This window comes from Camelus bactrianus, chromosome 9 (assembly GCF_048773025.1).
Source record: "Camelus bactrianus isolate YW-2024 breed Bactrian camel chromosome 9, ASM4877302v1, whole genome shotgun sequence".
In the NCBI taxonomy this organism is placed as follows: domain Eukaryota; kingdom Metazoa; phylum Chordata; class Mammalia; order Artiodactyla; family Camelidae; genus Camelus; species Camelus bactrianus.
The window spans coordinates 75,146,512-75,169,034 of record NC_133547.1 but is presented as its reverse complement, the minus strand read 5'-3'; the positions used below and the strand labels follow the sequence as shown (position 1 = coordinate 75,169,034).

The 22,523-nt window shown below is 36.8% G+C and overlaps 1 protein-coding gene across 2 annotated transcripts in view; it reads right to left on the bottom strand.

The window, feature by feature from the left end:
* Positions 1-22,303, bottom strand: part of BRD7 (bromodomain containing 7) — a 40,224-nt gene extending 17,921 nt beyond the window's left edge. The window contains exons 1-6 of one of the 2 annotated variants that reach the window (XM_074370780.1): positions 22,020-22,303; positions 21,376-21,584; positions 8,747-8,876; positions 8,345-8,402; positions 5,586-5,730; positions 2,116-2,226 (exon numbers count right to left, since the gene is read on the bottom strand). In XM_074370780.1, the coding sequence (XP_074226881.1) occupies positions 2,116-2,226; positions 5,586-5,730; positions 8,345-8,402; positions 8,747-8,876; positions 21,376-21,584; positions 22,020-22,068 (702 nt within the window). In that variant the 5' untranslated portion in view covers positions 22,069-22,303. The remainder of the gene's footprint in view (positions 1-2,115; positions 2,227-5,585; positions 5,731-8,344; positions 8,403-8,746; positions 8,877-21,375; positions 21,585-22,019) is intronic. The other variant, XM_074370781.1, reaches the window with a different exon arrangement.
* Between the last annotated feature and the right edge of the window lie 220 nt (positions 22,304-22,523).

Below are 22,523 nucleotides of genomic sequence, written 5' to 3'. Positions count from 1 at the left end.
CTGTGTATACTATAATGCAGCATTTACTATACTTAGGAGATCAAAAGTGTTATTCTATACATGTACATTCTTTATAAAAATAACATATCTACTAATAGTCACTATTTGTGTGTAACTGAAAAAAATGATGGAAGATCACTCTATAATCTTTACATCGAAAATTCAAGTTAACTTTGAAAAGATACCATTCATGGAAGGGTGTGCTGGGCTCTCTTGGGAAATGTGCTATTAGAAGAGTAACTCAGAAGGTCTAAAGTTAAATGTTTAAAAATCACTGCTGTTAAGGATCCCTCCCAACTAGGGTGGAGAGAACAGTCAACAGGAAGCTATAACACAGGATGGGTAGGGCTCCTCAACAGGAAGATCTGAAAAAAGGGAAAAAAGCGAGAGAGAAAAGAGAAAGTAGAGAAGAAAGTTTATTTTCTTTGCTTCCAGCCATCCTACCTCCAGTAAAACGCAAGAGATACTGGACTCTTTTGCATGTTATAGTAACTACATTATTTAGAGATGGGAAAACAGGGGTGAATCAAACTTGATAAATTTACTTTGGATATGTTATAGTCTGCAAATTACAGTTTATCCTAAAAATTCAATGTACATATTTTGGAGTGACTAAAGACTGCATTTGCTGGAGGCATTTTTACTTCAAATATGAAATAAAAGTATTAGCAGGTTTTAAAAACTGGAATATGGCTTGGTTTTAGATTCTAAGTCTCTCTCCAAAGATTGAGATAAACACTTTATGTTCCTCTTTTCTCTGCAGATTTCGCCAAAGACAGGTAACTGGCTTACATTAGTTTCTCAAGTCTTCAGGAAAGGGTGGGAACTGATGCTGTCTAAATATTAGGAGTGCAAGGATGATCATCAATTCTCAAATGTTTTTCTTTCCCCAAATAAGTAGATCCAAGAATCTTTCAGAGCCAATCACACAGACACTCAGACATCTGCACACCAAGGCAATTCTTTAAATGTAAAACTGCGATACAAATGATCACCATAAAACTTGGAAAACCATGTGCATCTACACATGACTCATTTCTACTATCCTCTAACTCCTGAGCCTGAGCTCAAGTCCTTGATTGATTTCTTTTTTATTCTTCCAATGTCCATATACCCACTCATTTCTTCTTTGCAAAATCCCTCTCCTATCTTGTCCTTCTTGGTTTCCTCCCTACTCCAGCTCTTACCTAGAATCAGCACATTAATTCTAGCAATCATCTTGGAGATCTCAGATTAAACCTTCTTCTCTAAAGATGAGAACACTGCGGCCCAGAGAGGTTAATGTCTTGCCCAAGGTCCACAAGTTAGTGGAAAAGAGCTAAAACGCCAGGAATGTCTTAGTTAATTTCCCATCTTACTCAGAGCTGGGAGTAAAACCTCAAAAGAAGTGACTTATTTTGTGAGTGCTCCTTTCTCACAGTAGATGTATACAACCATAAATTTACCCTTCAAGGTCTTTCATCAGCCATTGCTCCGAGGGGAAGCTCCTAGAACTTTCACCCCTATGTACAGTCTCTCTGTTCTAAGTTATCTCGTTTAACCTCCCTCATGAAGCCTGATGATGTGTCTGTGTCTCTGCGCACGTCTCTCTCACCTCAAATGCCTTACTATGCACCAGTTCTTGTCCTTCAAGGGAGAGTCTGCTCCTGTGGGGAGGTGGCTTTGAGACAATTTCAAGTTATTGCTCATTAGTATATTTTGTTTCTTTCTTTCTTCAACTCCTGTACTTTACCAGAAAGTTAGATTCCACCCCTACAAAGGGAAATAAGAGAGCTTTTCTCCTACAAGATTTCATTAGGCATCTAATCTATCCTATCCGGGAATTCAAGTTAATGTTTCTTTCACAGCAAACATAAGTCTATCTAGTGAATACCAATTCAAAAGCCTCTAAATAAATAATTACAAGTGAATGACAATATTTATTTGTATCAATTCCAAATGAGACTCTTCCTGCTTTAATTTTCTTATGTTAAATTTTTTTCATTTAATATTTCCTACTTTAATATGACCTGCCTATAAAACCAGTACTGTACTAGATCTGTATCACTCAGACCAAAAAACAAAGGGATACAAACTTTATAATAATTATTATTTATGAGAAAAAATTTCCTTTACCTGGCTAAGAATTTTCATCCCTGAGTGCAATAGCTTCTTTGCAGCTTTATAATAAATGGTCTCTGGTTTATTGTAAATCATAGCATTAGTACACATTAGTTTGAAGTTATCCTGCAGAGAAAATAGTAAAGGGGAAATGTGTTAAAATGAAATAAAGTACCCTTCTGTCCTGGTTTGAAATCATGCAGGTCCTCAAAAAATTAAAAACAACAACAACAACAAAACCCCTAACCTTTTCTTTTATTGTTTATCAAACAACATTAACAGCAATTTAGTATGCTTTAAAAATCACTAAGAAAGCAAACACTGCTAAATCAATTTAAATATCCTATTATATTCCTTTCCAAAATTCTTAAACATTCTATAGTAACTATAAAAACTTTAGTTCCAGGGTGAAATTTTAAAATGGTTTCTTCAGTATGATCTTACTGCACACAAAAAGAATGAGAAGAAAACACTTCTACCTTATACTTAATAATTTTAACTGAGTAGTTCATTTAATTAAAAAATATTCTTAGCTTTCAAATAAACTTTTTAAAAGGCTTTTTCTAAAATTAGTTTTTTGTGTGTGTGTGGGTAATTAGGTTTACTCATTTATTTAATGGAGGTACTAAAGATTGAACCCAGGACCTTATGCATGCTAAGCACATACTCAACCACTCATCTATACCCTTCCCCCACAAAACAAACATTTAAATTTTCCATTTATGAATTAAATATTTTATTTCAGATCTTGACTGAAAACTGAGTCAATGCTAAATTATTACAATATTTTCCACCAAATTCAAATTAACTGAGCAAAAATGGCAAAACATTTACATTAATTTTCTTTTAAGTATTTGGATACTATTATAAGTTAAACATAATTTGCAGAATGTTGTAAAATCATGCCAACAAGAAATAAACCATACAACTTCAAAGAGTTGCAACATGTAACTGGAGTAGGCAAATTATCAAAACTGTACTTTTGGTTTAAATTTCAAAGTATGCACATGTGCTGGAGAACTCAATTCCACTGCATATTTTCATGGTTATGTAATTTATACACTGAATAACCAAAAGTACAGTGATTATGCCAAGGCCTTACTAAAATGATAAAAACTCAACAAAAAAGAATCTGACCCCCCAAATTCCTCCCCCAAACTTAAAACATTCAAGCCCTACTATTTAATAACTAGTGACGATGACTTAAAACACTTAATGTAAACAGGTAGACTAAATATTATTTAAAGGCATATGAAAACAGGGAACTATATTCCATATCTTATTAATAATCTATCATGGAAAAGAATCTGAAAAAGAATACATATATAAGTAACTGAATCACTTTGCTGTACACTTGAAACATTGTAAATCAATTACAGTTCAATTAAAAAAAAAAGAATGCATGAGAAGACTGATTCAAGGGTCACAATAAATTTGATACTATATCTAAAGCAGATGAATATATATGGATCTTCAATTCTTGGCCAAGTCTCTAATCAGGATTTTGCTAGGTCCTGGATCCCTAAGAATCTGATGAAGGCTATGGATTCCCGCCTCAAGTATACATACAGAGGTGAACACAAAATTTTTAATGTAATTTTGTAAGGTTCTCGGTCCCCCTAAAGGTTCACCCATGGCTACCCAAAAGACCCCAGGTTAAGAACTGTTGTTATAGATATTCTGAAAAACTTCCATTCCATTATGAATTATCAAATACATATTTGGGGGGAGGAGCGGCAAGTGAAGGGAGACACTAGATGACTATTAACGTTAAATGACCACTGGGCCTTCAACTGGCCAGAAAATACTGGATTATCCTACCGATTACAAGTGTAATCTGTTAAGACAATTTGTGGATTCCATGAATCTTAACTGTCATGTGTTAGGTTTTACTGGACTTTTGTCTATTGGCACTTGGTCATTCACAAAGCTGAATGACCTTTCTGCCTAATCTTCATGTAATTAAAAAAACAAAAAACAAAAAAAAAATAACTCTGAATAGCCTAATGAGCTGGATAAGCTAATAAACATTACAACGGGCTACTGAATTTTCCTGAGGAAAAAAAAAATGCAGTAATGTAGAAAACTCCAAAAAATTAAAAATACTTGTTTGTTTCAATTATGATCAATCTTAACCATTTGCTCAAAAACATTTAGTGGCCATACTTTTACTCCTTCCTGTCATCATAAGAGAAAGATCAGAGGAAAACTATTCACAAAAAGAAAAAAAAACTGTGAAAAATTTTCCATTAAGCAATAATAAGGTCAGAAATATGCTGAAACAAACAGTTCTAGCCTAATTTTTACCAGATGAAAAGTCGGGAAAAATCTCCATTTCTCTGAATACAATTCAGTTTTTTCAGAGCAAGTGAAATATTATCTGTACATTCAAGTTGATAGTAAAGATAGAATTAAATGCTGGTGTTATTCATAAATTTCAGCTGATCAATGTGGATGAAAAAAAGAGAGCCCAAATAAAGATAATGTTAACTGTCTACAGTTTTCCTTCTGTAACTGAATAGGGTCTAGCCCTTATGTCAGGTGAACACCGTAACCTGACAGAAACAGAAAACAGAACAGAAAAAATAAAGCTATAGCTGATATTACCTAAATCAGTTAAGTTCATGATGGTTTAGTACAGAGCAAATTGAAAAAAAACACATCGTTATTTGGAGGATTAAAATGGAAAGTATAACTCTGAAATCAACATAAACCAAGGCTATTTAAAGAGGGAAAAAGCTTCAACTATAACATCAGGCATATACATCACCTTGGTGGCCTGAAATATCTTTACTTTTACATTTTAAATTTCTTTCTTCTTAAAGTTGAAGAAAATATGCTAAACAAATACAGCCAAAGTGAACTCATGGAGCAACTGACTTTCATCAAACTAGAAAATGTAATTAAACCTCTCTTTAGTATTTCTAGACAAGCCAATTTATTCTCTATTTTAGAAGATGTCCCTAGAAACAGAAAAAAAAAAAAAAACCTACTCTAAATCAGCTTCCATTAAAATATCAATTTTATTCAATATCTTGTAATAACCTATACAGAAAATAATCTGAAAAAAAGTAACTGAATCACTTTGCTATATACCTGAATCAACTATACTTCAATTAAAAAAAACTGATTTTACCTGTGTTGATCTGAAATTAAAAATTAAACACCTTTTCATTTTAAAGGTTGAAAAAATATTTTGTAGAACAAATGAAATTCAAAGTTTTACCAAAACCCATAAAATAATGAAAGACTGCAGATGGCTTATTTTGCCTGGTTTTCTATCACCAAGCTCAAAAATGTTTTCTAAGACAGAAAAATACAGATTTAGATAAACTTTAGGGAGATTATGAATACCAGACATGCAGATTTCTATCAAGATTTTGTATATACAGGATCCAAGAGCTTGACTCTCAATTGAATAGATATGTTACTTTGTAGCACAGCTCACTCTATTTCTCCAACACAACATAAATAACCAGAGTTACCTTTAGTTCTTCTATGGACTGGTAATCATTGTTCTTGATCTTTTCTTTCATGGTACTAAAATCCATTGGGTGTTTAATGATCATGGAGTAGCCAGGAGCAATAAAATCAGTCACAGGAAATGAAAAGAAAGCACTTGGGTCTTTTCTGTGAAGACAGGAAAAAGACAATTTTATTTCTACTACAAACAAATCTACTGGTCAAGGAGCAGAAGTAAGAGGAAACTCTTCAGATGTAGAAAGAATCTGTTGTGTGCTAATATGTTTTTCACTGAAAACTGAAATGATGATTTTAAAAACTAATAACTATGTAACAACAGGGTTAAGATATTTTACATACAAATTGTACCCTTAAGGCAGAGAATCTTTTAAACTATAGAGCTTAATTAATTTGTAGCATCTTACATAGGGAAAGATGAAACAAAATAAAAACCTAGACTAACCTAGATCAATGCTTTATACTCTGGGAGATTAGTACTATGTATTTTTATCAACTATAGAGGAAAAGGCAGAAATAATAACTATGAATGCACATCTCCAATCTTCCATATTGGTTTCTGACTAAAGGCTTAGACTCTTGGGGGGCCACAGGAGTGGTACATCTCCGCGAGTACAGCTGGCCCTCTTTATCTGTGGGTTTCCCAAATGTGTGATACGGAGGACTGACTGTATTCACTGCACCACTGCCATTTTATACAAGGGATTTGGACATCCTTGGATTCTAGTATTCAGTGGGACTCCTGGAATCAACTCCCTGTGGATACCAAGGGATAATTGTATATACCTTTTCTTAATGGACTTCCATTGTGTGTGTAGGGGGTGCTCAAAAAACTGGTATTAAAAAGGTCCTCATAATATTCCCAAAACTAGAGACCCAGTGCTTTCTATCTCAGGTTCTTAACTCTGGCTGTGCATGAGAATCATTAGAGGAGCTTTAAACAAAAATCCAGTGGGGTGGGAGGCTTACCCTAGAGACACTACATGAGAATCTCTTGGGGGAAAGGAGGGTGGGTCCAGGCATTGGTTTTTCTAGGGTTGACTTTTGGTATTTCCAGTATTGACAGGGTTGAGAACCACTGCTCTATATGATTAGCCCATTAGTCAGATATTTTCCTCTGGAAATTTGGCAAAGCAAAGCTTTCTTACTACAAATAATCATAGCAATAAAAATGGTTTAAAAAATAATAATAGCAATTAAAAAAATGTATCTACCACATGCCAGGACCACTGGTAGGGAATTGATGTATTTTATATCTAATCCTCATAGAGGCCATCAAGGAGGTAGTATCCTCACTTAGAGATGAGCATACTGAGGCTCAAAGGTCAAATCATTTAGGTCATAAATCCGATAAAAGATAGAGCTGGAATCTGAACTCAGGTGTGTGTGAATCTGCCTCTGTTCTTCCCAGAAGGATGCATAAGGAGTGACACTAAAAATTGCTGAGAATAAGCAAAACTATCCAGTCTGGAACTTACATATCCAAATGCATGCTGTCCATAGTAGTTACCATGAATAACACCATGAAGTATCTCTGGAGGACCTCTTCAGAGCAAATTACCTACATCCCCTAAAATTAGTCATTTTAATATAGAGTCCCACTTGACCAAAAATATTATTACTAAACTTGCTTAATTATATTCTTTACCACCATTTATACTGAGCCTCAAGGATGAAGAATCACTAAGACTATTCAAAAAAAGTGGCTCTGGGTTCTCCCAAATGTTCTAAGCAATGTGAATGTCCCTAGTCTAAGACAGACCTTGTTAGGTAGATTTCTTTTAAAGTGACATCATTAACCTACATTCTGATCTTATGTTGCAAGAAACAAAATTAAAAGGTAACCGAAACACTTCATAGTCATATATTCTAACTGAGTTGGAATGCTCAATATTTACTGGTTCACTCCTTTGGGACAAGTAATGAATGATTCATTCAAGTGTAAATACTTGAGATACAATTTTCTCAACTGTTCTGTAACAACAAAAAAGGAAAGAGAGGCCACTAATTTCTGATCTTAACTGCAAAGCTGAATAGGTGTTGAACAGACAGCGCTAGAGGCTTTACTTCAAATGTTACTTATGATGTGTTCTGGGGCTGACATACAAGTCCAACACAGTGAGGAGAAAGTTTATTGTTAGAATGCGTGCCCATACCAATGAATCCTCTGCAAATAATGTCAATGTCTTTGAGCTAAAAATTCAAATTCTGAGCAAAAAGAAATATCAAATATTTTAATAAACATTGATTTATTCTTTTCCCTTTTAAGAACACTGGTTTTATCTAGATATTGTAATTTTCAGAACAGATTTCTGCATTTAAGAGAGGGTCACAAATGCTATTAATGGCATTTGTTTCTTCCCCCAGACTTAGTAATTGTTGAATATTCTTGTACAAACATACAGAATGTATTTTTATCTATTAGCAAAGTGGGAATGTCTGTATTGTTTATTCTTGATTTAAAGCTTTAACATCAGAAGTTACTTTAGATTAAGGAGAAATTTGCCATTAAGAGTATTATGTAACACTCTTCAAGCTGCCAGTTAAAACAAACCAAACAAGAACATCTAAAAGTCAGCCTCTTGGAGTACTTCTATTGCCAGGCAAAATATTTATCATCCACTTTAAAATCAAGTACATTTGGATTTAGACCACAAAATGTGGCTTTAAATAATAATAATAATAATAAAAAAAAGAGAAGTGATCTGGATCCTATATTTCCCATTTCAATTTCCATGTTATAAAAATGTTGGAAAAAATTTACCTCTGTAATTGTCTCATCAGTTGATTCAAAGCTTCTTGAAGGGGTGTCTGTTCTACTTCTAAAGTGAAAAAGAAAGGAAAAGAGTGTTTTAAAAAGGAAGGATTCTAGAGAATATTGTCTAGCTTATTTTCTTTCTATACATGACTAACATCCATCATTAAATATCTCATAGAGAAATTCCACTTATCTTACAAATATGCCGAAGAACGAGAATATCAACTTCAAAACTGAAGTAATTCTAAACGCTTAAGCAGTGACAGAAATAAGAAAAGTTAAAAAAAAAATTAAACAGCTTTTAAATTTTAACTTAAAACCTAAAAACCCAGTCATTTTCCCTGGCTATGATCCTTAAAATAATTTCAGGCTCCTCATTCAGGACAGTCAATTCAGAGTTATTCCAACCTTCTTGTTTCGCTAAAGAGCTTGCAAGAGGCTTCTCAGGAGGCAAGTCTAATCCTACAGGAGCCTGACACTGGAGGTCTTTTTCTGCCTCACTGTCCACGTGGTCACGATCTCGCTTCTTTTTATCCTCCTAAATGGAACAAAGGGAGATAATTTATAAATACTTCAGAATCAATACCTTTAAAACAAATCATTTTAATTTCAGTGGAAAAAGACACCACTGAAAGAAAAGATTAACAATGAAATCTTAATGTATTTTACTGCCATCTACTGGAAAAGGAGAGAATAACATGTTCATAAAGAAGAAAAAAAGTGCTTCTATATGCTAGAAATAATTAGAAAAATACTGTTATTCACAAAAGAAAATATACCTAGGAGTAAGTCTAATAAAAGATGACAAACACCTTTTAGGAAAAATTTTGAAAAATTATTGAAAGGCCATTGTGGAAGACCTGAATAAAGGAGATATACCATGTTCATGAACTGAAAGACAGTCGATTCGTTCCAAAGTAATCTATAAATACAATGTAATGCCAATCAAAATTGCAAGATAGGATTTTTCATGAACTTTGGCAAGCCAATTGTATAATTTATCTTGAAAAGTGAATCATCAAGAAAAGAACAGTTTTGAAAAAGTTTACAATAAGATGTTTCTTATCAGATATTAGGTATTTGTATAAAGTGGTAATAGGACAATGTGGCTCTGACACAGGGATAAACAAACAGACCTATGGAACAGATTATAAGCCCAGAAACTGACCCATGCACATAGGAAAATGTCTTGATATATTACAGCAGTGGCATTATAGACCAATGACAAAAGGGTAAAGCTGGAACTGGTTATCTATATGGAAAAAAAACATGAAATTAGATCTCTACCTCATACCACATGCAAAAGTAAATTCCAGATAGACTTAACTGTACAGAGCAAAGCTTTAAAACTTGAGCTAAAATAAAAGAATCTTTATGACCCAAGAGTAGGGAAAGATTTTCTTATCCACAAAGCTAAAAGATGAGCGATTGACTGAGATAAAGTACTTGAAGCACAAGTAACTCAAAGATTACATAAAGAGCATCTACAAATTCATGTAAAAAGGCAAATCACCCAATAGAAAATGTGTAAAAGATATCACAAGTAATTCCCAGAAAAAAAAATCGGAAATATTAAGAAACATGAAAACTACCTTCAAGCTCTCTAGAACTGTGGGAATTATAAATTTAAAAATGGGAAGGCATTTCATATCTCTATGGTAAAAATTAAAATGTCAAGTTTTGATGAAAATGTAGAAAATTGGGGCTCTCATACCTTGCAGATAGGTGAGTAATAGGTATAACCATTAAGAGAACAATTAACAATATCTAGTAAAGCTGAAGCTACTGTTACCCTACTTCTCAGCTATTCTACTTCTGGGCATATACCCTAGAGAAACTTTCTGTCACAAGTGTACATGAAGACATGTACAAGAATATTTATTGCAGCACTCTTTGAAATAGTAAAAAAATTTAGGAACAACCCAATGCCTACTAAAAGGAAAATGGATTAATAAATTATGGTGTATTTACACAGCCAATAAAATAAGCTAAAGTTACACTGTATCAACGTGTATTATATTCAGAAACAATTTCTAGAGGAAATAGCTGATAATTGTTATGTAAAATCTGAAAATATGTACTGAATTTTACAAATGTATGCAGAAATTGTAAAATTATAAAGACAAGTTTGCATGTGATAACACCAAACTCATGGCTCCCTCTAGGGAAAGAGAGAGAGGACTGGAATTCTGGAAGGGCACACAGTAGGCTTCATCCATGTCTGTACTCTAATTTCTTAAAAAACAGACAAACAAACCAAAAAAACCCCAAAGAAGCAAAAGGCAAAATGTTAAGATTTGCTAGGTGGTAGTTTTTTTTTTAATTCTCTTTTCTTTGCATTTAAAAAATTAAATTTTACACTAAAATTGTCCCAAAATGTCTATTCTATGCTCTTCTCAACAGGATCTGACTGACTCAAAAACAATTTTCTTGGCCTATGTCCTAATTTCTTATTCTAGTATCTAGAGCACTGGTTCTCAAAGTGTAGTTTCCAGACCAGAAGCATCCAGCATTATCTGGGAAATTGATAGAAATGCAAATTCTGAGATCTGATTACGGTTCTCAAACTTCAGTGTGCATCAGAATCATCTGAAGGTCTTGTTAAAACATCAAAAACTAGGCCCTGTCCCCAGAATTACTGATCCAGTAGGTTTACAGTAGAGCCTGTGAATCTGCATTACTAACAAGCTTCTAGGTCGTGTGGGTATCACTGCTGTGGGGAATCACACTTTGAGTATCACTAATACAGAGCTTAAACATTCTATTCCCAGGGTCCCAGGATTCAAATCTAATATAAAATATATGAGTGGTCAAAGCTCAGAGAACATTACAAACTGTAAGCATTGTGCACCTGATGCCAGTTTCCATTAAACTAATTTTTTCATGGCCCCATGACAAGCAGTAATTTTTGGCTCAGGAAAGTTTTATATCTTTTTCTCTGAGAAACTGGCATGAATCTTTCATAGGTTGTAAAGTTCAGAATATCTGTTCAATGGAAAATGGACCCCCAGAGACAAGAGCTCTTTCTATTAAATGTTAATTGTGGAGAGAGGACAGCTTGAAAGGCAATAAGCACTCTCCTAGATGGAAAGAACTAGTACAGGAAGTCTACAGTAGGGGTTGGGAAACTTTTTTGGGGTAAACAGCCAGGCAGCGTATATTTAGGCTTTGTAGTACACAGTGTCTGTCACAGCTATTAACCTTTGCTGGTGCAGCAAGGAAGCAGCCACAGACAACATGTAAAAGAATAGGTGTGGCTGTATATCAATAAAACTTTATTTACAAAATCAGGTGGTGCTGGCTATAGTTTGCTGACGCATGGTCAACACACTCAAGTTATAGCTCTAGCTTCATCCTTAACATACTTCTCTAACTTTCACAGGCACTCTCACTAGACTTTTTTTTATCACTTGCAGGGTAGAGACTTAAATGTTGATTTTTGTTTATCTTACAGTTTATGAAATGGTGAAATGACCATGAAACAGAAAAGCCGAAAAAACACCAAAGGAAAGTATGTCTCTGAACTACCCCTACCTAGAAACTTTATCTAGTCAGCCCGGTCTACAGTAACTGCTTTACTATTCTGTATGGCAAGAGAACATATATAGCCTTCTGGGCTAGAGTCCAAAAGAGAAAAAGAATATAAAAAACATCTACCTGGAAACTACCCCAAAGTGAATAGAGATACTGTTGTATGTTATTGATTGACTAGGTGTTAGAAGATCTAGCTTCTAATTTACTGAAATATGACCCTAGACAAGTTACCCCACTATTTTAGTCTCAGTTTCACCTATAAAACATGAGGCTTTGATCTCCACAGTTTTCTCTTCACACCTAACATTCTGATTCCAACCTTCCAATTTTCCTTTTTTATGATTCATAATATACCACAGAATCCTACTTTTAACATCAGTTACTAAAAGCAATAGATAAATAAAGCCAGACGTTAACACAGTTCTGGTTAACAGTAGTGTATTTTGCTAATTACATATAGAAAACTAAAGAAAAATACTAGAACCATTTAATTTCAGGTAGCCAAGGAAGGAGGGTTTATAAGTAGTTTATAAAATAGGTTCAAATTCTGGCTTTGCCATTTACTAGCTATGAGATTATGGATACACTAAATGATTTTTTTTTGGGGGGGACTCATTTCCTCATCTTTAAAATAGACACAATACATAATTAAGAAGATTGTTCTGAGGATTAAATATGGTAATGTATGTGACTTTTTAGCCCAACAGCTAGTACACAGTGAATACTCATTAATTCATGCATTCAATAAATAAATGAGGTTTTACTGTGTGGATACACATTGGTGGATAAAACACATACAGTCCTGCCCTTAGGAAGCCAACAGTGTAAAAACAGAGGCAGACATCAAACAACTCAGTAAAAAAACCCAAACAGATTTCAAGGAAAGAATAACTATTGGATGAATCTATCTAATTTACACTGGAGAAGTGTGGGAAGGCTTCTACAAAGAAGTTAACATCTAAGTTGAGATCTGAAGGAGAGAGAATTTAGCCAGGCTGGGGTGGAAATCGGGGTGGGAGTGACGTGGGAATGGAATTTCAGGGAGAGTAAATCTCCTGTGTGCAAGAAGGTCTGAGGCAGGAGAAACAGTAGTTATTTCCATGACTACAAACTTATTTCAGACTAGATTATAATTTATCCATGACTCAATGGCAAATTATTAATTTGTGAGCAATACTTCTGAAACAAATCTTTGCTCATTTTATTAACATTGTAACACACACTGCACTATGTTATAGACACATTTGCCTCTTTTCACTAGAGTTCTTTGTGGGGAGGGGCCCATTACTTACTTAGCTCTGTACTTCCAGGCTCAATAATGCTTAATACATAATATTTGCAGAATTAATTCATCACAAGAGACAGCATGAAATAGGAACATGAAAGCATGAGAATTAGCAGCTGAAGTCCTACGTAATTAGTACTATCCTTCAGATTAGCCACTTTTGTAGAAGATACATATAGCTATACTTACACTTAAATAATGCTTCCAGTATGCAAAACAATTTCAGAACTTCACTTTAACAGCTGATTTTAGAATTTATTTGAAAAATCAGTTTTATTACTTTGAAGCTATACCTCATCTTTGGCCTTAGGTTGAAAATAGGATCTGCTGCCCAATTTAGCTCTTACCTCTATGATGCCTTCCCCTAGTTCTCCAAGGCAGAATGAAAAACACTTTCCTCTGGACTCCCAAAACACTTCATTCATATAGCCATAGGGAGGTCCTGGGTTCAATACCCAGTACCTCCATTAAAAAAAATAAATAAATAAACCTAATTACACCTCCCCCTCCTCCAAAAAAGAATTTATAAGGCCATGAATTTTATTTATCCTTTTCTGTCTGATTCCCCAGCCCACTCCAAGCTCCTGTAAAGCAGGAACTGTATGTTATTTACCTTCATCATTCGAGTCTAGTACATAATAGATTTCTGGTATATATTTGTTGAGTAAATAAACAAATAAATAATACTATTAGAGGACCAACACTACTCTTATGTCCTTAGTTAAGAGCCCTCTCTTCTCTGGGAAGATCTTCTGTGATCAAGAGGACCACCTCAAGAGGGAACAGCAGAGTGGGAAAAAGGGGGAGGATTTTCTGCCAACCTGAATAATCCATAGCAGCTGAGATCATGTATGTAGCAGATTCATACAAAAGAAGTCAACGAGTTGTGTTATGACAGAATTCCATTTTGCTAAATGATTACAGTCATTCATTTCTCCTCCCTAGTAATAAGCTACCTCATCCTTTATGCCTCAGTTAACTCAGAAATAAAATGAGATACTAAAAGTATCTACACCATAAAGCTATTAAGTATTAAAACAGGAAACATAAAGAACTCAGAACAGTGCCTGGCATATGGGAAACACTCAAATGTTAGTTTTTATGAGTATGTATGCCCCTTGGGACCTGGTATAATGCTTTAATAAAACAGGTGCTTATTGGAATTTACTGTATATGAGTAAGTTTTAAATTTTCATTAAGTTTTACTTATACTAATTTGAAAATATATAACATTCCTATGTTCACTGAAGCATTAGTTACAACAGCCAAGATATGGAAACAACTTAAGTGCCTATCAATGAAAGAACGGGAAAAAAGATGTGTATATATATACAACAGAAAATTACTCAAAAAAAAAAAAAAAGATGAAATTTTGCCATTTGCAACGTGGATGAAAGATGAGGGTTTTATGCTAAGTGAAGTAAGTCAGACGGAGAAAGACAAACACTATGATTTCACGCATATCTGGAATATAAAAAACAAAAAACAAAATAAATGAAGAAAACCAAACCAAAAAAACACAAACGCATATACACAAAGAACACAGTGGTTACCAGAGGGGAAGGGGGATGGGGAGGGTGAAATGGGTAAAGGGAATCAACTGTATGTTGATGGATGGAAACTAAACTTTTGGTGGTGAGCTTGCTGTACTCTACACAAAAGAATATAGTGCTATAACACGTGAAACTTACGTAATGTTATAAACCAATGTTGCTGCAATAAAAAATAAAACAAATTTTACTTAATCCCAGCATTATAAATAATATCCTATGTAGGCTAATACTCATGACTTAAAAAAACTTTGCAGCTTGCAAAGCTGTGAAGACAGAATTTGGGTTAGGATTATGCTTGCAAAGCTGTGAAGACAGAATTTGGGTTAGGATTATGCTTTCCAGAAGAATAGGTTTGAGTTTCAATGAAAGAATTTAGAGCTCTCATCTGAGCGATTTCAATGAAAAGCCTTCTTAGTAGGTCTCCTTACACCCAGTGTCTACTCTCTTTAACATCTGCCAGATACTGTTAACATATTAACATTACTAAGGCTCAACTTTTTACCATTCTTGCACTCAGAAAGTTTCTGACTCCCCACAGCTTACATATCCAAGTTCAAACTCCCTACTCTGATATCTCAACTGCCTTTCAGATCTTATCTTATACTCCTCTTCATGTATTCTGTGCTTAAAAAAGAAAACTACTTTATGTCCCTATATATACCCCCACATTTGCCCACCTTCATGCTACTGTTCTTAATTTTCTACTTGATGTACAAGCTTCCTTACCTCCAAATTTCTGTGCAGTAATGCAGCATTCTGTTCAGGCACCAGCTTCTCAAACCAGCATATAAATGAAAATTGGGTTGTCAGATTACCTTTGAGAAGTACCTGAAGTAGCCCATGAAGCGTAACATTCATGGCTTTATGTGTACAATCCTTTACGTTTAATGAAAAGAATATGAAAACAATATTTCTATTACACTACAATAATAGCTCAGAATATATAATTGACCCCATGTTGACTGTAATGCAACATCACTACACTCTGATTTCTAAAGACCAGCTCAAATGCTACTTCCTGAGCAAAGTCTTCTGTGATTCTCCCAGCTCTAAGGAATTTCAGGAGCCTCAGAACTAGAATCCTGCCTCTATTCGTGCACTGATTTTATTCTTCCATGTACTGTGAAGGGGGTAAGGGGGTGGAGGTTGGTGTTCATTTTAACAACTCTTTTAGACTAATGACCTTTTAAGGGCAAGATTTGAGTTCTTCTGGCACTGAATGTGTGACCTTGAGCCAGCTACTTAACTTGTTTGAGACTCAGTTTTCTCATCTATAAAAGAGAAGAAAATACAGTCCGGCAATTCAACTTTTGGATATATATCCAAAAGAATTAAAAAAAGGCTCTCAAAGAGATACTTGTATACTCATGTTCATAACAGCGTTATTTACAATAGCCAAAAGGTAGAAGCGAACCAAATGTCCATTGATGAATGAATGGATAAACAAAATGAGATATATCCATACAGTGTAATATTATTCAGCCTTAAACAGGAAGGAAATTCCAACACATGCCATAACATGGATGAACCCTGAAGACATGTTAAGTGAAAGAAGCGAGTCACAGAAGGACAAATACTGTGTTACTGTACTCCACTTATATGAGGTATCTAGAGCAGTCAAACTCAGAGACAGAAAGCAGAACGGTGGTTACCAGGGGCAGGGGGAGGAGGAAATGGGGAGTTGTTTCATGGGTATGAAAAAGTTCTAGAAATTGGTGGTACAACAATGTGCATACACTTAACAGTATTGAACTAGACACTAAAAATGGTTAAGGTGGTAAATTTTACACTATGTGTATCTTACCACAATTAAAAAAAAAGAGAGAGATGATAATACCATTCTCATAGGATTACAGTAAGGAGTAAGGTAAGATAACATACATAAAGCACTAAGCACAGAACCTAGCACGTAATACATGTTTCAGAAGCACCAGTCGGTATTTGTAATGTACCAATATGTAGCTTTTAGTAATCATAATAGGTGTGTGTGTGTATGTATATATATGGTTGTACCACTTTACTAAAAATGATTTTAGAAAACTCATGTAATTTTTATAAATCATGACTTTATCAATATAATGGCCCACAAATAATTTTACCTTGTAGACCTTAGCTTTATTTAACTGTCCTCTTGTGCCTAATTACTAGATCAAATGGTGTGAGCATTTTTTCTAAGTTTTATTTTATTTTTTACATAATGTGGGAATGAACGACTTGAAAACCTAAGGCTGGATCTTTAGGAAAGGGTAATGTTAGGTAGTAAGAGTTATGCCAGTAGGCAAATTCTTTGCCAACTGCTCAGCATTCAAATGTTTAAAAAAAAAGAAAGAAAAAAAAAAGAAAAAAAAAGGGAAAACACACTCTCATAGGGTTGGTATCTCGATTATGGTCTGATTAAAAATAAAGCATGTTGTATTCTTAATGCTAAGATTGGTATTACATAACCAATGCTCTACAAGGAGAAACACAGATCTGTCTGTTTGGGGCATCTTAAACTAATATAATCAGAGCCTTCCTACTCAAAGGAAGAAAATCACTTAACTTTGAGACATCTTTGAACAATTTCAGGGTTCTGTGTTGTGTGCTTCCCCAAAACTTTATCTTCTTCTTACTTTCCTAAGTAACAGATTCCTGATTTTTATTAAGATCCAATACTACCATCCCCTCCCCCCAACTAAAAGACTCCCAGCCTCCCTACCAGCTAGGGTGCCTAAGTGATCAAGTTCTGGCTAATGAAATATAAGCAGAAGTTATGAATGCCTTTTAGAAAAACACTTTAAAAGGGAAAGGGCATGCTTTATCTTTTCTGTGTGTGCCTTCCTCCTTCCCACTGCACAGAAGTGACAGAAGAACCAGTCCCTCAGAACCACATGTACTCCAGCCCCTTCAAGGCCCACAGGTGTCACACAGCTACTTTCCCCAAGAAGAGACCAAAGGCAACTGCTGTCCCTAAAACTCCCTGGACACCCAGAGATAGTTCAGAGAGAAGTGTCCTTCTGAAGTCTCCCTAGCAAAGAAACTTCCCTTCCCCCACCCCCAGTCCAGCCTGGAAAAAAGGGATAACCCAAACAGCCTCTACTGAACCAATGACACCCCCAGAAAACGTGGAAATGTCCCATGGTCCCTAGCCCTGAGTCCTGGAGAAGTGGGACCCTGGGCAAATTCATTTTACTTCTTTGAGTTTCCACTTTACCTTTTGTAAAATGGAAACCATCTACCTACCTGCCCTACTCTGCAGGATGTTACGTCCAAATGAAACTGTGGATGCAAAAGCACCTGAATTTGCAATGAAATAAAAATATATAGATGGCTAATGATATTGAGAGCCAGGGTCAAGAAAGGGCAGAGAGGGAGACTTTCAGAACATATCTTAAAGATACCCTTATAAAAGTATACAGAGAAATATGAACAATGAGGTTCAATTCAGCATTATTTGTAACATATAAAAGTTACATAAAATAAAATATGGCACATCAATACAGCCAAATACAATGTAGTTAATAAAAAGATGAGACAACTGGTAAAACAAGAAATGAAGAGTGTATCAGTTGGCATAATGGTAGTTATTGCCAGAACTAAAACCAGAAGTGGTTAGAAGGGGTTACTTCAACTTCCAGTTAAACGAGATGATGGCAGGAACAAAGAGTTCAGAAGAGACAACAGTGGACGAAAGATGTCAACACACCTGGGAGATGAAAGGCAAGTGAAGGAGTCTGCAGATCAAAGAAAGCAAGATACCTCCTGGTCAAGGAGGTAGACATCCCTGAGAAAAGTTCAAACCCCAGAAACCTGGAAAAGCTCAGAACCTGGAGATACAAGGAAGCAGAGAATCTCCAAATCTGGACACCAGTCAGAAGTGGGGAGAGATGCTGGACTGTGAGCAGAGCACTGGATAGGAAGACCTTCAGCCTCCTTTCCTTGGTTGGCTCCCAAAATACCAGCAGCCAGGTAAGATCCTTCTCGCAAGAGGAATTTTTCTCTGGAGAGACCAAAGAGCCCTGAGAAAATATCTGCAGGGTACAGACATTTAGTGGTTCCCCACCAAAATGATCAGGTCTCTGTTTAATGACGCTACAGTGAAGTCCATCAGTGGACAAACTTTATCTAGGCACAAAGCATAAAATCAGCCTTTTCATAATATACATTTAAATATAAACAGATTACAAAGGCTCAACACCTAACTGAATGATGCTTTTAATACAAAAGGAGGAGACCAAATAAATAACTGAAAAACTTGAGGGGAAATAGAGACAATGAAAGGAGCAAAAGAAAACATAAAAACAGCAAAAAAATGCATCAATTAATATCCTCAGAGAAATAAAAGATATTGCATGTACAAACAAGAACAGGATGCTATTTAAACAACAGCAATTAGAGAACATGGAAAAGTTCTTGGAAATTCAAAGTACAAGATCTGAAATAAAATTCAATAGCAGAGTCAGAAGACAAAGTTTAAGAACTCTCCTTGAAAGAAGAATACAAGAAAAGAAGAGGAAAAAGAGGAGGAAAAAACATAAGAAAATCAGAGGATGAGTCCAGGAGTCCAACATCTAAATGGCAGGGGTTCCAGCAAGAAAGAAAAGAGAGAACGGAGAGAGGGAAACTATCACAGAAATATTTCCAGCAAACATCTCAGCGCTGAAGGCAAGATTATTCATTGTGCAACAGAGCACTGAAGATAAAGGAGAAGATCCTAAAAGTTTCAAGAGAGCACATGCTGATCACACACAAAGGACTAAGAACCAGAATGGCAACAGACCTCTCAATAGCAAATCTGGAAGTCAGAAGATAACAGAGCAATGCTTTCAAAACTCTAGGACAAAGTAATTTCCAAACTGGAATGCCATGCTGAGTCAAACAACCAATCTATATGAGGAGACTACATGAAAGAAGAATAAAGATTTTCAAACATGTAAGAACTTACAAAAATCTACCTCCAATGGATGCTTTTTTACGAAGTTTATAGAATTAAGACTTCACCAGAAAAAGGGAGTAAATCAAGAAGAGATGGGATCCAGGAAGCAGGCAAAGAAGAGTCCGAAGAGGTCTACAGAATAACCGACCCAGACTAGAGCAGGAGGGGACAGAGGGCTGCAAGATGGATGTCTCAAAAAAAGGGGAAATGTCCAACCATGTGAAAAACAGAAATCAGAGGGGTTTTACAAATCTGTTACAGTTTGGGAAGAATTAGTACACGATAACCAAACAAATGAAAGCAATTAATCAACTGGTCAAGATCAGATCTGTATTTGTAAATTACATTTGTTTCCAATGAACAATAATTAAAAATAAATAATGAATATTGATTTAACAAAGAACTGTGATGTCTCTACACTGGGAGAATGTAGGAAGGGAAACTGGGGGCGTGGAGCAATATAAGAATGCTAATTTGAATTCTCCTCTTCTGTAACATGATGTTGGTAAAAGATGTAAACTGATAAATCAGTAAACAGCAATATAAACCTACATTTAGAAATGGAGGTAAACATCCGAAGACAAAACTAAAAAGTTTGGGAAGTAAAACTCTAGGATGGAGCAGGAGACTGCTTTTATATTACTCTTGACTTTTTAAAGCCATGGTCACGAATTACTACTAATAAATAATAATTTAAAAAAAAACCTGATTACCTCTAGAAGGGGAGATTAAATGAGGTACTGGAGCGAGGAACTTTTTCCCTCTCCATTTTATTCATTTCTGTATTACTTGAATTTCTTTTAAAAAATCATTTTACATTTAGAAAAAAGACACATTAGACAATTCGAGAGACTGTCAGTCTAGAGAAAGGCAATAAACATTGGGGCAGAAAGGCATAGAGTTAAGAAATTTCAAAGAGAGACTCTCTAAAATTTAGTGATTTACCAATGTGTTTAATCACATGGATTAGAACACTTCTATATATATAAATACAGAAAAATTATAATACTAAACCTATGGAAATCTACCTTCAAGAGCCAGTAACTGATTTAGTAAGTCACTTAGCGACAGGTTAAATTTGGGAAGTGCAGAAGTCTAGGACAATTCCAGGTATGTATGTGATCATCCTTGGAAGGTAAGTTAACTATTTATACTATTTTACCCAGTTTACAGAGCTGTCAACTTCTTTTCTTTTCTTTTTTTTCCCTATTAGCTGCAAATGGTCCAGAAAATGCTTATTTTTATTACTGGTGTCATATCCCCTAAAGGTCTCTGATCAAATTTCCTCTTCAATAGACTCAAATTTTTTTTTAGAAGATGAAAGTTGTTCATTATGTATTTGGCATTAGAATATTTATTTCAGAACAAAATTTGAACCCCGGTACATCACATTCACTTTTGAAATGGCTGTTTTCCACAACCTCAAATATTGAGGCTTTCTCGAGCATGACTTTTTACCTTTCCTTAGATGGAAAAACTACTCTTTAAGGCAGCTCCTGAAAATAGGGAACTTGCAGCTCACTCACCTGATGTGTGACTACAACTAAGAGTACAATTAAATAAAGAGTTGTTGAAACGCACAGATGATTCGTGTTTCTATTCCACCCTGCTCCTCCTCAAAACCAGTTCGATTTTACAGGCGTTTCAGCATCTCACTAGACACAAACATTATTAAATGAGGTTGGCAGCGGGAGGCCGCAAGGCTCTGAAAGTGGTACCACCTGCAAAGCTGAAGCAATGCAACATTTACCTTTACTCGTCTCCGTTTTCTCCCCTTTTCTTCACCTGGAACCTGCTTCTCTCCTTTCTTTCTTTTTTTCCGCTTTCTGTCCTTGTGTTTGTCATGATCGTTTTTGTCTTCGAAAAGGCTGGAGTCGTGCCCGGAGCTGCCCGTGGAGAGCTCGGTGACTTCGTTCCCTCCCACTTTGAGGACCAGCTTCAAGGGCTTCTCTACATACTCTTAAAAAGAAGGAAAGGGCCTCGATTAAAGGAGGGCCTCGCCGGGCAGTATCCACAATGCAGAGGGACCTCTGGACGGAGAGAAAGAGGCGCCCAGGAAGAGGCGGCAGGGGGCACGCCGTGGGCGCCCCGCGAAGCACCTGTTGAATGACGGACACTCGCCAAGTGAGCGCTCCGAACGCTGCCGGGCCCCTCGGGGCCGTCTCACCTCCCAACAGGAGATCCGCCTGGGCCGGGGGTCCGGGTTCTAATGCCGCCCCCGCCTGGGGTCTGCGGGGCTCAAGAGGGCCGCGCCCCCTTCGCGGGTCCAGGCCTGCCCGCGGGAGGTACGCCCCCCGGCCCACCTCGGAGGCTCGAGGGTCGTCTCGAAGGCACGAAAGCTCCACCGAGCCGCCGAGGGCCCGCCGCCCTCCCCCACCGCGGCCCACTCCTCACCCTCGTAGAGGTGTTTGTCCGACTTGTGCTTCTTGTGCTTCTTGCCCATGTCCGACCGGGCCCCGGTGCCCGCCCCCCGCGCCAGGCCCAGGCCGTGCGGCGCCGCTTCCGGTCCGGGCCAGGCGAGCGGAGGGCGGGAGCGGGGCCCGCGAGACCCCGCGCCGCGAGGCAGGGGGGCGGCGTGCGCCGAGCGGCGCGAGGCCCCTCACGAGAAGACAGCGCGCGCGAGACCTGGCCGGAGCCCGAGAGCGGCGGCGGGTCAGCGAGCAGCTGGCGCGGAGGCGGGAGAGAGGGCCCGCCGCGCGCACAGGGAGACGCCGGCTGCACTTGGCGGCCCCTGGCGGCTGGGGGTGGCCCTTCAGCCTGGTGCCCGGGGGCGGAATCCAGGCTGGGGGCGGGTCCGGGGCGGGTCCGGGCGGGGCCCACCGCTCTGAAACTCTGTTTTTCTTCTCTCCCTCCCTTCTTCTTCTCTCTCCCTCTTCCTTTTCTCTCTTGATTCCTTCT